Raw genomic sequence first — 16642 nt, 5'->3', positions numbered from 1 at the left:
CTGTTTTTCCGATGGGTACTCAGATTTGTTATGTATTGTTCCTGCTGTTCTTCATACTACCAACCAGGTGAAGAAATCACAGATTTAGGCTTTAACCTTTGCTTTTATATATAATATCGAAGACTATTAAGATTTTATGGAAGATGCTTCTGAACATATTGCTAGAATGACATCTTCAAATGCTCTAATATTAAAATTATAACCAAAAATAGATGATCTACAAGCTCTCAGTGTGTCTATTTTCAGTGCGCAAGGTGCTTCCATAGAAGCCAAATGACTGAAATCAGTCGTGGCTGTGGCAACTGAGAACTTTGATCCATGAGTGTAAGCTCAGTGAGCTTGTACAGTAGATGTACTATTTTCAGTGTATATCAGGCTAATTCAGGCTTGATACCTTAGTGCTGCTGAGAGGAGTGGAGTCTGGAGCCGGCCTCTTCCTCAGTGCCTGGTTGGACACACGATAACAGTAGTGGGGTTTACAGTAAAACTTCCCTGCAGAGAAAAAAAGAAAAAAAGGGGAGACAAAATGAATGCAAGAACAGCTCAAGTATGTACAGTACACAGCCTGCTGTTATCACCTCACGGTCCAATTTGCATAGGATGTGTGTTGTGTAAATGCAGCGAGTTCATTGTCCGTTCCCCTTCTTCTACCCTGCCTGCAGGTCACTGCTGGCCTCCATGGGCACTCCGCTACGAGCCAAGCTCTGCCCCCCAGTGGGCTTTAGACCCACGGCCTTCCTGAGAGGTCTATGAGAAACAGCTACTCTGACTGTCCCTGTGAACAATCTGCTGCCTGTCCGCCCGGACAATAGACACTTCCCAGAGAAATGATTCAATCATGAGACTTCACTGGACTCCGGAGACAGTTTGCCAAAGCATAATGATGCCACATCAGATAATCTTATTACTTGTACTGTTCTGCATACTTAAGATCTTTTTTTTTTTTTTTTTAACACAATCATGAGTGCATGTACTATTGTTACAAGCTTCACAGACGCACACAATCTTCATGAAAAATGTAACTCCTTTTTTTCTATGTAAAGATCTCAATGCTCAATGCAGCCCACTGGAATAGCAGAGGTTTGCATTATTACAACACACCAACTACATTGTAAATATCACCACATTTTTTCCTCGTCTAATAATTATTTACAAAAGCTTTTAAATCCTGTAATGCTTAAAGCAAACATTTTGCTCAGAGCAGCTTAAAGTTTAAGCTACAGTACTCAACAACAAATGCGGCATTTGCAATGCATGCAGGTTGGATTGGTACGAAATAAGATAAATTCTGCTCGTACCGTCCTCCACGTCGAAGGCGTAGGAAGACAGCCGTAGTGTTGTGTTACAGTAGTCGCACTTGAAGCAGCTTCGGTGGAAGAACTTGCCCTCTGCGCTCAGGCGCTCCATGACGTACACGCGCTTCCGGCAGAAGAAGCACACGTCACTGCCGCCGATGTTGACGGGGAACTCCTTCCTCAGAGAGCCCTGCGGAGGAAAACATTCCCACTCAGAACGACACATACACCGCAGTAGTACTACTGTACGTAGGGCTGTCACCATTACAACGTTTAAGTTGTCGATACGTTTTCACACAAATAATTGCGCTTAACGATTTCAGTGGCATCGAATTGGAACATTATTAATAGAATTAAAAATGTAGGCCTCGTAATCAAATTACACACAGGGCAGATATAACCAAATGACTTGAATATGCAAAGAAATTACTAACAAATGTAATAATTTCATACTTGTGTAACATTTTTAAAATAGTTGATCTACAAGCTTACAACACAGCACGACGTGATGTGTTGTAAGCTTGCTGATCCACTATTCCCGCTGTTTTTGGAAAACATGGAAACGATTGACGATTATGCAAAAATAATTGTGATCATCTCAAATAAATGTGATTAGACGATTATGTAATAATTGTGACAGGCCTAGTACTATGTGATTATGTAATCATTGTGACAGCAGGCCTAGTACTATGTGATTATGTAATAATTGTGACAGGCCTAGTACTATGTGATTATGTAATAATTGTGACAGGCCTAGTACTATGTGATGATGTCATAATTGTGACAGGCCTAGTACTATGTGATGATGTAATAATTGTGACAGGCCTAGTACTATGTGATTATGTAATAATTGTGACAGGCCTAGTACTATGTGATGATGTAATAACTGTGACAGGCCTAGTACTATGTGATGATGTAATAATTGTGACAGGCCTAGTACTATGTGATGATGTAATAATTGTGACAGGCCTAGTACTATGTGATGATGTAATAATTGTGACAGGCCTAGTACTATGTGATGATGTAATAATTGTGACAGGCCTAGTACTATGTGATGATGTAATAATTGTGACAGGCCTAGTACTATGTGATGATGTAATAATTGTGACAGGCCTAGTACTATGTGATGATGTAATAATTGTGACAGCAGGCCTAGTACTATGTGATTATGTAATAATTGTGACAGCAGGCCTAGTACTATGTGATTATGTAATAATTGTGACAGGCCTAGTACTATGTGATTATGTAATAACTGACAGGCCTAGTACTATGTGATTATGTAATAATTGTGACAGGCCTAGTACTATGTGATGATGTAATAATTGTGACAGGCCTAGTACTATGTGATTATGTAATAATAGTGACAGGCCTAGTACTATGTGATTATGTAATAATAGTGACAGGCCTAGTACTATGTGATTATGTAATAATTGTGACAGCAGGCCTAGTACTATGTGATTATGTAATAATTGTGACAGGCCTAGTACTATGTGATTATGTAATAATTGTGACAGGCCTAGTACTATGTGATTATGTAATAATTGTGACAGGCCTAGTACTATGTGATTATGTAATAATTGTGACAGCAGGCCTAGTACTATGTGATTATGTAATAATTGTGACAGGCCTAGTACTATGTGATTATGTAATAATTGTGACAGGCCTAGTACTATGTGATTATGTAATAATTGTGACAGGCCTAGTACTATGTGATTATGTAATAATTGTGACAGGCCTAGTACTATGTGATTATGTAATAATTGTGACAGGCCTAGTACTATGTGATTATGTAATAATTGTGACAGGCCTAGTACTATGTGATTATGTAATAATTGTGACAGGCCTAGTACTATGTGATTATGTAATAATAGTGACAGGCCTAGTACCATGTGATTATGTAATAATTGTGACAGCAGGCCTAGTACTATGTGATTATGTAATAATTGTGACAGGCCTAGTACTATGTGATTATGTAATAATTGTGACAGGCCTAGTACTATGTGATTATGTAATAATAGTGACAGGCCTAGTACCATGTGATTATGTAATAATTGTGACAGCAGGCCTAGTACTATGTGATTATGTAATAATTGTGACAGCAGGCCTAGTACTATGTGATTATGTAATAATTGTGACAGGCCTATTATTATATGTGATGATGTAATAATTGTGACAGGCCTAGTACTATGTGATGATGTAATAATTGTGACAGGCCTAGTACTATGTGATGATGTAATAATTGTGACAGGCCTAGTACTATGTGATGATGTAATAATGGTGACAGGCCTAGTACTATGTGATTATGTAATAATTGTGACAGGCCTAGTACTATGTGATGATGTAATAATGGTGACAGGCCTAGTACTATGTGATTATGTAATAATTGTGACAGGCCTAGTACTATGTGATTATGTAATAATTGTGACATGCTTAGTACTATGTGATTATGTAATAATTGTGACAGGCCTAGTACTATGTGATTATGTAATAATAGTGACAGGCCTAGTACTATGTGATTATGTAATAATTGTGACAGCAGGCCTAGTACTATGTGATTATGTAATAATTGTGACAGGCCTAGTACTATGTGATTATGTAATAATAGTGACAGGCCTAGTACTATGTGATTATGTAATAATTGTGACAGCAGGCCTAGTACTATGTGATTATGTAATAATTGTGACATGTGCCACTTGCCGACAAGCTCGCAATCATCAAGCTCGCGAGCTGGTTAATCCATTCCTAAAGGCAAGTGACACTGTGCGATAGATACAACTTGGACAGGAGAGGAAGTGGAATAAGAGATGGGGAAAAAAAATGTGAGGAAAAGATAACCTCCATCTGCAGCAACACCATCAGGAAATAGTAATATCTCATTAATTATTTTGCTCATAGTCATAGCAGAGAAACTTGCGAAAACCACGGCATCAATAAATCATACATAGGTCTTTTAGAAGTGAATTGATGCTGGAAGACTATAATGGTCGATTGAGGTCACACATCCTCTGACATGATCTATCTTCACACAGTGAACTAAATGAGTTAGTCCTGGAGGGAATACACACAGTTCTCTACGTCTACAGGGAGATGTTATTATTACTTGGAATAGCATCACATTCTGCCCGACTATGGGCTGCTGCGACAAAACAAGTCTCTCTAGTAAGAATCACGCCATGATTTGCAACCACATGCCATCGATTGAAGCGCAGAACACAACCAGCTTTGGCTCTTACCAATTCCTTTTTGTCAAGCAGTGGCTTGGGTTCTTCCCGAGACTGAAGCTGACTGGCTATCTGCTCAGCCATCAAGCTAACTCCGCCTGTGTACATCTTTACATAGCGCTATAGCATCAGCATGTAGAGATACGAGACAGGAGGTTGATGGACAAAGAACAAAGACATTTGGACAGAGAAAGGAAATACAATGAGTAATAAAAAATACATTAAAAGAAATGTTGTTGGGGGTTTTTTTGGGGGGGGGGGGGTGAACAGAGAAATGTCACGCGACAGAGGAGGACTGAGGAAAGACATGGTGTGTGGTTGTGGTATGCTAGCTGGCTAGGCATTCACGTGGTACAGAATGTGAATGAAATTGTGAAGACATGAGAGGAAGAGGAAACTAAACTAAATTGTTTGCATGTTTGGTTGCTCAAGTGCTAGTACTAGTTAATACTAGTCAGAAGTTCTCCCACGGGATGGCTGTTGAGAGCATTAGAAATGTTTGCAAACCAGATTGCTGGCTCATTAAAAATAACCCCAAAGCTCATGAAATTACTCTTCGGAAATAAATCTACACCCACACATTTAGTAGACTACACAAAAAAAAAACAGTGAAGGCTAGAGGGATTTAAGGACATTTAAAGAGGATCACAAGCCTTGATGTCACTGCTTTCACCGAGAGACAACAGCTGTGTGTATGCACGTGTTGTGCACACTCATGCGCTGCATTCATGCACACACTGATATGTCACACATTTACAGATGCACGCACAGTGACACTAATATTCCTAACATGACCTGCTGCTGCTGCTCACATTCACTCCAAATGAACCAGTCCAGGCCAAGATTAGATATTTCAATCTTTTGAACTATTTGCAGAGAGTCTTTGCAAAGAAAATGTATTCGCACATCCACTTCGCACAAATGCAGGTGCGTTGGGACGCTGACAAATGAAACAATCATGAAGAAAAACTCATGAAGAAAAATCCTGCACTGCTCTTGCTCATAAGCAGCATCGGTTTTATTCAAGCATTGACATGACATTTCAGTCAAGAGAGAAGACACTATTGATGAAGTTCCAGAGTCAATGCTTGGATAAGATTGAGCAGGAAACAAGAGCAGTATGGTGTACAGAATTGAGGTTACATAAACCACAAAGAGGGCATAAGCTGCCATAAAAAAACTATTATAAGATGAGTTTGTTTAGTTTATTTATTATTTTTTTCAGACGGACTACCGTTAAAAGGAAAAACTGCCACAGATTCACTAGTTAAATGGTGATAACTGATAAGGCATATAACGCTAACAATAAGGAGCTACTGTACTAACTGTTAGTACACTCTCCCACTTTTTCATGCAAGTTCAACAAAAATACAAATAAAGGCGAAGAGAGAGCAATGAGGCGAGGGCCCGGGGAGGGTATTTAAGTCACATTTACGTCACAGCAGGTTTAACTTCACAACCCAAACCTCTACCAAAATGTAATTATGCATTAAGTGGCTACAACAATCACAATGGTCAAAAAAAAAACTATCCCTGTACAAAAGGTCCTGTCGGCAAACATGCAGGTCGTGAGCCGTTAGTTGCAACATTCTCCATTCCTTTGCAGAAAACGTCTACCTGTCTGAAAGTGTCTGGGGACGAGAGGGGGGACTCGGGGGGACTGTGTGCGCGGGCCACGTGCCACTGCTCCACAACGAAGCGTGAGGGTTTTTTCTTAGGCTTCAGGGGTGAAGGAGGAACAGACAAGATCAAGAGAACGTTACTGTAGAGTCAGAGTTACACTGTGGAAATGAATCTTTGGCAGCAGATAAGAAGGTTGGTTTGGTGGTGGTAGCAAATATAAAATGACGTAGTATTACTAGTATTCCGTTGCGGTCGGGTGGAAACCTTGTATGTCCAAAAACTGTCCCTTTTTTATTATTTAAAAAAAGAAAATAGTAAAAAACTGCCAATCTACAGGCTCACAACTCATCGCAACGCAGCACGTTGAAACCTTGTAGAATGGCTACTTTCACTACTAGTATGTATGACCCTCTAATATAAAGAAGCAGAGCATTCATTTACAAAAACAAAAACTTAAAAAGTTGAAATATGGAGATGCTAGGTTTCTGCCCCGACAGTGGGATGGATTCTGGGATGGTTCACCTGCGGTCGGACTGGCTTGCCTTCGAAATGAGACGCAAGCTGCTCAGCCCTTTCCTGAATGCTAAGCACATGGCAGGCTGATTGATCAGCAGACCGTAGCGGCCTCTCAGGCTCCTGCAGAGAAACGCATCATGGTGAGATAGATAGATCACAGAGGACTTGAGTCAAAGGCAAGACAAAGACATGCTCTGTAGTCTTCTTAATAGTTCCCTACGAAACCGTGCTGCGGCACAAACCACTCTGGAAGAGGTTAGACAGTGGTGCAGTGGGCGTACGATTGGTGCAATTAGTGGTTTCAGCTGTTAGAATGCATGTAATGATGCTACCCTGATTAACCACTTTCAACCTGGCGTCCATATTGTAAAGGGGCAACATTTTTAAAAACTATTCACACAACACAATATCTATGTAAATTATTCAAGCTGGGTAATTTGGTCATTCGTTATTTTTTAGGGTGGATGCATATTGTACAGAGCTGTAACACCCTGTCAGTTAGTGTAAGTTAATGGTTAAAATAAATGAATAATTAAAAACACTTCTCGACTATATCACACTTGCAGCCCTACAAAAATGCCAAGCAAGATCAGACTGCAACTTGATTAAATAAATACTTCAGAGCTCTGACAGAGTCAAAAATCAAAGGACGATGATATGTTAATAAAAAAACGAATTAGTTCCACAGCACCAACCAACCACCCTAACCTTTCTGGGAGAGTCTGGGGATGAGAGAGGTGAAGAGCCTCGGGACAAATACCACTGATCTATAAAGAGCCGCGAGGGCTTTCTCTTAGTCTCCAGAGTGATGGGGGGGGGGAAGAGAGAGAGAGAGAGAGAGAGAGAGAGAGAGAGAGAGAGAGAAAAAGAAAAAGAGGGAGGAAAATAATTAAACCTGAGATGTTTTTCATATAGGCCAACAGCATGCAAGCATTCAGCCTATGAGCCAATTTCTTACACTTTCAGAGTTAAAAGTCATACTGTGTAATTTTAATTTTAGAAGTCTTTTTGGCGGCACATCCAATAGCTACGTGGTCATTTCCACATCTGCTTGAACTGCGATCCCAAGAAGTCTAGTGTTGCCCCAAAACAAATCTGGCCTGGAGAGATAGAGAGAGTGAGAGAATATTTTGGAAAGCAACAACAACGTCATAATAAACGGTTTGCAATTACTCAAGTAACGCCAACTTAAAGGATTTCCGGTTCCAAAGCACTTTTTGGAGTCATCTTGGGGTGAGAGTTGGAGACAGACCGGAGAAATTTGGAGAAATTCCATCAAAATTATTTTTTTGTATAATTTAATGATTTATACAGTATGACTTTAACATTCTGGAATGTAATGTGTAGGTCTAAGTACATCAATACTTTACAGTGCATAAATCCACTGCGAAATGCATTCCATTGGACAAATCTATCACTCCAGGAAACCGTGTCTCCACAACGAGACCATGCATGGTGGTGGTGTTCACCTTTGGTGGCTTGTCAGGCTTGCCTTTAAACCTAGAGATTAAGCGATCGGCCCTCTCCTGTATGCTAGGGATGTGAATGGACCCCGGGTCCTCGAGGTACAGGGGCCGCCACTCCTGCAGAGGACACTGTTTTAATGTATAGCTGAGAAAGCAGTACAGAGCTAGGGGTGCAACAGTGAAAAAAAACACTACAAAACACAAAACAAATCATAAATAAATCATCAGAAGAAAAGTTGCTTCAGGATTATTGGGTTAATAATAGAATAATGGCTGAGAAAATAATCGATCATTGCAAACGGGAAAAGCCTCGAGCCCTTCGTTCCGCACAAGACTGTTCAAAGAAAGCTGCTCGGATCACACATCAAAGTGGGAGTTAGGAGTATTGAGTTGAAAACAGATCCATGCGTCTATCTTTACTCTACCCTGTCCGTCTGAGGTAGACGACTGCTTTCTGGGTGCCCTTCCTCTGGACTGTTATCAGACTGCTTGAAGGCAGAAAAAGTACACACACACGTCATATACGTACCATATTAATTTGCCACTATACTGCATAAACTGACAGTAGCCGAGAGATCCCCTGAGCCTAGCCTACACCTCATTGCTGTCGGGAAGAAACCTCTTAAAAATACCCGGTCTACAAGGTCAGCTTTTTTTTTTTTTTTTTTTTTCCTGAAAAGTAACAGTTTTTTTTTTTTACATTTGAGGTTTCCAACTGACAGCAACAACATGCTGCTTCTACACAACACACCTACACACGAGACACCCCACCCTGAACCTAACCTACACCTTCTAAGAGACACGAAACACCCACCCACACACACACATACAGTCACACACACACACAGTAGTCAGCAAGTAAACATGCAACCCCTCTCGTTGACATTCGCCCACTGGAAACTATGCATCTACACAGAGTATATTTTCACTGCTCTGCATTGACATGTGGCTGTAGGGGAGGGGTGGGTGGAGGTTTGGCATCGTTCAGTTCACTACAGGTTAGCCTGTACTATTTCAACCAAAACAAAACAGGGGGCACTCAGAGAGGTATGCTATGGGAAGGTGGCAGAGACAGGAGGGACAGACAGACAGACTGTGTGTCACCTGCGAGTGAAGAGAGAGTGAGGAAGTGGAACAAGAAGAAGGAAGCAGAATGGTTTTCTTTGGACAGCTCCGAGACACTGGGGTGGGCAGTTGGTCTGCACCGCTCCTGGCCTTGAGGAATATGAAGAAACAATAGCATGAGAAAGATGACAATCACAGCGATGATGATTATAAAGATTTTGATAAAGATGATGATCATTATGATAAAGATGATGATGAACCAACTCGGTAGGGTGCAACAGTTAAACTAATTGATTGATAAAAGATAATCGATAGAAGATAATGTGCGTTAAGGAATACCAGACGAGTCGCCCCTTTACCAACTCGCCCCAGGCGTACAGCCGGTGGAACTGCGCAGCCTGGTATTCCTAAAGTAACCTAAATAAATTATCCCTAAACGGTTAAACCTAACCTTATTCCTTATACCTTAACCTCAGTAAAACTATGCCTAAACCTAACCCTATACCTAAACTTAACCAAAGTAAAACTATGCCTAAACCTAACCCTATACCTAAACTTAACCCAAGTAAAACTATGCCTAACCCTAAACTTATTTCTAACCTTATTCTCAGTAAAACAAAATAAAAGGTGAGATGGTTTAGGGGCGACCGTAACTGATACCACACTAAGCATTAGTGAGGACCAATTATATGATTTTGTTGATAGGCGAAAAGTAAAAAGAAATTTTAGATTCACAAAAATAGCTGATCTACAAGCTTGTAGCTATTTTCATTATTGTTGCACGACACTGTTGACGGTTTGATTTGTGTAAAAAAATCCAATACATTTTTAATGTGTTCTCGTTCATTCTATTATTCAATAGCTGCAGCTCTACAACTCAGTAGAGGAAGGATTCTACATTATATTCATATTGGAAAGTCAACTACCAAAACATACAGTAAACTAGAAAAAGTGCCCTTCTGGGCACAGGTCTCCACCAGGAGGATGTTTTGTGTGTGTGTGTGTGTGTGTGTGTGTGTGTGTGTGTGTGTGTGTGTGTGTGTGTGTGTGACGCGGCTTGGCCTGTTGTAGCGCCACCATGAGGCTGATTTGAAAACTGTCAAGTGGCATTTCTTCCTCAGCCTAGTGGGAATATGCATGCACAGTTTCACCGCAATCGGATGCTGCGTTGAGTAATTGTGGCAATTTGTACAAAACGGGTACAAAGCGGGCTACTCCTGAAAGGTTTAGAAGTCAATCGTAGTCAATGAAGGTGGATTATGAGAAATCAAACAAACGCGTCTTGATCACATGACTATGGAGAGCATGTGTACCGATTTGCGTGAAATTTGGATAAAATCTGAAGGAGTAATATTAGAAAATGTGTTTTACATATGTCGGCCTCCTGGTGGCGCTATAAAGAGCAGATGTGAAAAATTCCAGGCAAAGGTTTTTCCTTGGCCTGTAGGGAGTTGGCATACAAAGTTATCCACAGATCTGTGCAGTTAGAGGTAAAAACACTTTTCGGCGAGTTATAGCGCCACCATGAGGCTGAGTTGAAAATGTTCACGTGGCATTTCTTCCTCGGCCTAGTGGGAATGTGCGTGCACAATTTCACAAAGCGGCCTCCTGGTGGCGCTATAACAGGCCGTTCTGGAAATTCTGGGGCATCGTTGGCATCCAGGGAGTGTGTGTGCAAAATTTGACATCGACCGGGTTAACGGTGCCGGAGATTAGCTGTTCACAGACGGACAGACACACACACACACGGACGGACGGACGGACACACGGACGGACGGAGTGCAAAACATACTCTCTCCCCATGCCTTCGGCCTGGTGGAGACAATTAACACAAAATCTAAGTCTCACAAGCTTGGATACTTGAGGAAACGTGACTTCCCTAAAATGGTCACTTAGATTGACCACAAACAAACAGAAGTAATTTCTATCAATAAACGCATTGAATGGGTTCACCAACCACATGAACCCCAGCTTCCCTATTCTGGAAAATAAATAGTCGATCTGCAAGCTCTTGAAGTTCGCAAAACTAGACTGATGTACAAGCTCACAAAGCATCGTGTTGCAACACATAGTGAGCTTGTAGAGTGGGTATTTTTTGCGAAGATATTTGTGTCGAACAAAAACAGGAGGGGAATATTATAGAGCTCTGGGGGAATTCGGTCAAATAGACTTGGGTCTAGGTGGTTAATGTAGAAATATATAATCAGTATTTGTAAAGGCACACCAACCTGGATTAGGTTTACTTAGTATGTTACTGGGACCACTCAGGGTAACAATGCCCCCCACCCCCCCACACACACAAATAAACCAGCAGTTTAGAAGACAGGTTCCAGAGGTCAAAAAGAAAAAGAATCCACTAGTATAGTAAGAACAATGGCATAACATTTATGACACGGTCACAGTAGGAAGTTAGGAACTACAGGAAGTATGAGAAATCTCTCATTTTACTATAAGAACATCGTACAGCTATGAAGCAGTTACGACAGGTCAACATACAACACAATATGACTTACTGTATGGATGGGAAAACTGGTCTAAAGCAGTGTTGATTATGACAGCAAATCAATCTTTTGAATGAAATGTCATGTAGTTTTAGTCACATTTTAGTCATCTCATAATGTTTTAGTCTAGTTAACTAAACATAACATTTTAGTTTAGTTGACTATCTACAATTGTGAATTTTTGGCGACAAGATTTTGTGAAGACTGAACATAAGTGGTCAAACTTGTAACTCAAGTCCAGTTCTCTAAGACTACAAGGGTTTAAGTGGTTAATAGGAAGTGCAGGGCCTGGTCCTATAATGAGCTAGAAGCACATGCGGGAGGACTAACGACCTATTCATTCTCCAGTTCCAGGTGATAAGGTGACCACCGAAATGGTGATTAGTAAAAACAGAGAGTGCTGGGTTGAGCGGTGAATCTAAAACCACCTAAAACTGGAGTATGAATAGGATTTTAACCTGGCTCTTAAACCAGAGGGAAGACAACCTACTGTACACAGTGTGCTATGCCAGTGGTTTTCAAACTTTTACATTTCAAGGTCCCGCCTTAACTCTGACAGTGTACAAATGGAACCAAATGGACCCAAACAGTTCCATTTGTAAACTGTCAGAGTTGGAGACTTGTAAGGGTCAATTTAGAACCCCCGGCCTAAAGAAACCCAGAGAGTCCCTGGAATCCACTTTGAGAACCACTGCACGGCTAACCGTACCTGCTCCCCTCTGCTGGGCAGCGTCTGACACTTGAGCTTCTCTTTATAGCGAATACTGAGCTGTTCCTGCTGCTGGGTGCGGCGCTGAGACAGGACGGGATAGGACGGGAGGAGAGGACAACCAATCACCAGAGACCAGACAGGACGGGAGAGGACAACGAATCAGGAGAGACCAAAGTGTCGTTACACTCATTTAAAAAAAAACACGACGGCTTGGCAGCCAGATGCGCACGCACGCACACACACACGCACGCACACACCTGGTCAAGAGGTTAGGAAATGGTGCAGCATTGAGTTACTTTCACAGGACTACAAGGCATATTTAACCCATATATAAACCACAACAGACAAATACTGGCAATGATTCTCAAAACTAGGGTCCGTGGAGCAACAAATATTATTTAGGTTTTCTTTTCTTTTCATATTTAGCAGTTAGCACTGCTTTACTAGCTGAATTATTGCACCTGATATAACAGCTAACCCTACTACACACATGTACTACTACTACTACTGCATGTAGTGTGTGTAAGCGTGCACGCACACACACACACACACACACCTAACACATGCATACAGACTTATTCTGGTACAACAGGTGTTCAGTGGGTTTATCATGCTCCTGGCCCTTGTGCTAAAATTCCATCCCAATTATTAAAAACATAATAATAATAAAATAAAACAGACACCCTTCTGACGGCAGCCAATGAATCAGGTTTACAGCCATATTTCCCCCCCATATCGTACACATCTGAGTATTTAATGCAATGGGGAAATGGGCATACACAAAAACATTAAGGGTTGAGTTACTTTTTCCAAAGTTGAAAAAATGGACTCCAAAGCATTTGAGAAACACTGCTCTACGGGGAAACCATTATTTGTTCAGGGGACAGTCTAGCCCTAGGGGTTAGTAACAGTCGACCCTAAGGGGAGAAGGAGACGTTGTCCACTCTTTTACCTTTCTCCAGGCTGGGACAGGGGCCAGGGACAGACGAACGGACTCTTTCAAGGGGGCTGGGGGCGGGGAGTGAGACAGGAGGCGGTCCAGGTTGGGAAGGGACTCTCCCTTTGTGGTCAAACAGGAAGACGTGCGAGACCGCGACAGGTGGCCAATAAGAGGCGAGCGTAGCAGTGTGCATGCAATCCACAGACGTGAGTCACAGATGTGACCCACGATGGAAGAGAGAGACACATGGAAACAGAGAGAGGGAAGTGAATCACGAGTGAATAGTCATGCTGGTTGGAAAAAAAAAACCTCAAATCCCAAAAGGAGTGGATGATGAGCAGGGTCATGCATGTGGTTGTCATATTTGTCCTTGACAAATATGACAACCACATGCATTTATAATAAGTATGAATGGACAGGAAAAAATTATCATGACAGGCAGAGCACAATATCTCGCTCAGATATCATCGCTGACGGGTGGAAACCTTGTATGGTTTTTTTTAAGTCAAGCCCAGAGCCTAAAATAGGGCATAATTTAAAACTTGAAATGATGTTAGCAACCTGGGCTTTATGAAACAGGCATAGCTGCCCATTGTTGGGCTAAAGAAGGCCACTGCTGTCTTACTGTATCTCCATATTGTTTTGGACATACACGGTTTCCAAATGAAATATTGCAGATTTTCTCCGTTAAGTCTGTCCCTCCATAAAATATATAAAATAAAGGCAAAAGCCACAAAAAAACAACAACATTTAAGTTGCACACCATCGCCGGGCCATCTCGTAACCTCTTGTAATTCATCCATCACTTCTAGACCAAGTATTCTTTTATATACACCCCAAACAGAGTCTTTTGTATAGTCTGAGATCTTATCAGACGCCGTGTGGTTCCAACGCACAGTTAGAGGAGTTATTCTCCAAAAGGACAACAGTTGAGATTTGTCTTCCCCCACGTGTGTCAACAATACTCTCCAGTGTTCCCCGGAGCCCACACGCCTCCCCTCCCACTGGCGTGAGCTCAGCTGGTACCCGGTCTGTACACCCCGCTGCTCACCCCTCGCTCCACCACGTCCACTCAGCACTATCACACGCCTACTGTACCCAAGAACAATACCACCCAAACAGGGCCAGCATTGACCGATATTACTGTAGCATTCTGGGATCTCTGCTCATTAATTATACGGCATAGCCCACAGACTCCGGTCTGTCATGAGGTTTGAGGTCCCCGTCATCAAGAGACGCCATGAAATCTACAACGATATGTGGAATATAGTGACTGGTCTATGCCACCCTGGGATGTCCGGAAACCATGCGATCACCACCTTTGTTTATATTGGGGACAACAGGAAAGTAATTTCTCCCGAAATATATGAGACCCTTGTTGAAATTCCACAAAGTGACAAACTTCTCCATACCTGTCTTTTAAGCCCCGTCGACTGAGGAGCGTTCTCCTCGAACTTGGCGAGCAGCTGGGTGGCCATGACCTTGACCTTGTTGTTGTTGCACGTGGCGGAGGCAGAGTCCATCTTCCTCTCCGACAGGGCGGTGGAGACAGACGGCCGGTCGTTGCGGCACGTCCTGGACACTTCGTCCTGTGGAGAGAGGCGCAATATACCCGTTTGTTAACTCGAGTTGTACTTCAAGTTGCGTGCCGGTGTCGGGGGCATTAGCCCATCGCCATCAGTATAGTTTGACGTTGGCAAGCAAAAGCAATGTACTACGACACTCGCAGTACAAACACAGAGGAACTGAAACACACTCCTGGACAGCACTACTCACGTCTTCACAATGACCAGGCTGGCTGGTTTTTCTCCTCTTCCCCAAGCCGTCGACGTCCTTCTCCTTTTTGTCCTGTTGGTGACGAGGAGTAGTTATTTTTAAAACGACACCCAGACTGACCTCGACCACACACATGTAGCAATAACGGGTGTTTTTTTTAATTATTAATATCTGACCTTGGGGTTGCGTTTGCGAGAGATAGCGATGCTGTGGCCCAGCTTGCTGAAGAAGGAGATGGGAGATTTGCTGCTGGCGATCAGTGCCGCCTTCTCCTCAGGACTCAAGCTGTGGTTTTCTAAATGACAGAAAACATATTAATTAAACCATTACCATGAATACAAAATAGGCACACTATGAAGTATAATAATAATAATGAATTACATTTTGATAGCGCTTTACAATTCATTCATTCATTCATACATTGGGAGGTGAAGCGGCAAACAGTCGACGCCAGCTCACTTCCCACATTCTCACACTAATGGTGGCAAGCTCACACCAACCAACTCATTGGAGGCAATGGCCAGGAGGAGCTGGGATTCGAACCGCCGACCCAGGGATCATTGGACGACCACAGCCACAGCCGCCCGTATAAGGAAGCGCTAGGGAGTCTAGTGGCATTATATTGTTTTTAATATGTATTACTCAGATGGGTGCGCTTACGAGATTTTCAAAGTGGGCCCTGATCCAGAAAAAGCTTGAGAACCACTGGCTTAGCTAGGATAATAAATCCAATGTATTGTGTAGCGCCCTCCCTCACCTCCAGGGGGCACCGTGTCCTTGAACATCTCGTAGAACTGGCTGAGGTACATCACCATGGACAGTTTGTCCGGCTCCACCACGGAGGACATCTCCTTGCCGGTCATACAAGGAGAGATTCCAAACTCCTTCTCCGCGACGTCGAAGCCCAGCTGGTTGTTCCGCTCCATGTTCCTCTCATCCAACGAGTCAAAGTCACTGAGGAGGAGGGGGAGGAAGAACAGAGGAAGAGACAAGCAGAGGTCAGGATTAGGAATGGCAGACATGTATGATTTTTTTAAAACTAGAAATATACACTACACTTTAATCTCACACTGAACAACATGGAATAGAGCGGTGCTTCTCAAAGTTTGTTTTAATTTCAAGCACCTCCATAACTCTGAGAGTGTACACATGGACATGGAACAGGTCAATTTGGTTCCATTCCATATGTACAGACCTGTAAGGGTCCATTTAGAACCCCCTCCTCAAGGAACCCTGAGGGTCCCTGGACCCCACTTTGAGAACCACTGGACTAGAGAAACAAAAACCAACAGTGTTCTCTGTTTTTCAACTGTATTACAATTACATGTATGACTGTTTAGTTTGCTTATTATGATAAGATGCTGAAACTACTCATACTTAACACTTTAACCACTAAAACACAATATTCTTCGTTGACCAGGGTCCCCTGGGGTTCTCAACCCGTGGGTCGCGACCCCTCGGGGGGGGGGGGGGGGGTCGCCAAATTATTTTAGGGGGTCCCCAAATTATTTTAAAAAAAAATATATA

The 16642-nt window shown here is 42.3% G+C and overlaps 1 protein-coding gene across 2 annotated transcripts in view; it reads right to left on the bottom strand.

The window, feature by feature from the left end:
• mical3a (microtubule associated monooxygenase, calponin and LIM domain containing 3a) overlaps nt 1–16642 on the bottom strand; it is a gene marked incomplete at its 3' end in the record, with an annotated part of 95948 nt that overhangs the window by 31530 nt on the left and 47776 nt on the right. For both annotated transcript variants that reach the window (XM_079501430.1, XM_079501431.1), the window contains 15 exons: nt 15873–16069; nt 15292–15410; nt 15116–15187; nt 14752–14928; nt 13352–13459; nt 12397–12480; nt 9226–9336; nt 8547–8609; nt 8125–8238; nt 7364–7453; nt 6662–6775; nt 6134–6235; nt 4529–4636; nt 1299–1485; nt 395–492 (listed from right to left, as the gene is read on the bottom strand). In XM_079501430.1, coding sequence (XP_079357556.1) covers nt 395–492; nt 1299–1485; nt 4529–4636; nt 6134–6235; nt 6662–6775; nt 7364–7453; nt 8125–8238; nt 8547–8609; nt 9226–9336; nt 12397–12480; nt 13352–13459; nt 14752–14928; nt 15116–15187; nt 15292–15410; nt 15873–16069 — 1744 coding nt within the window. The remainder of the gene's footprint in view (nt 1–394; nt 493–1298; nt 1486–4528; nt 4637–6133; nt 6236–6661; nt 6776–7363; nt 7454–8124; nt 8239–8546; nt 8610–9225; nt 9337–12396; nt 12481–13351; nt 13460–14751; nt 14929–15115; nt 15188–15291; nt 15411–15872; nt 16070–16642) is intronic.

The sequence above is a fragment of the Electrona antarctica genome (genome assembly GCF_951216825.1).
Source record: "Electrona antarctica genome assembly, chromosome: 5".
Lineage (NCBI taxonomy): Eukaryota > Metazoa > Chordata > Actinopteri > Myctophiformes > Myctophidae > Electrona > Electrona antarctica.
This window is presented reverse-complemented; position numbering and strand designations above follow the sequence as displayed.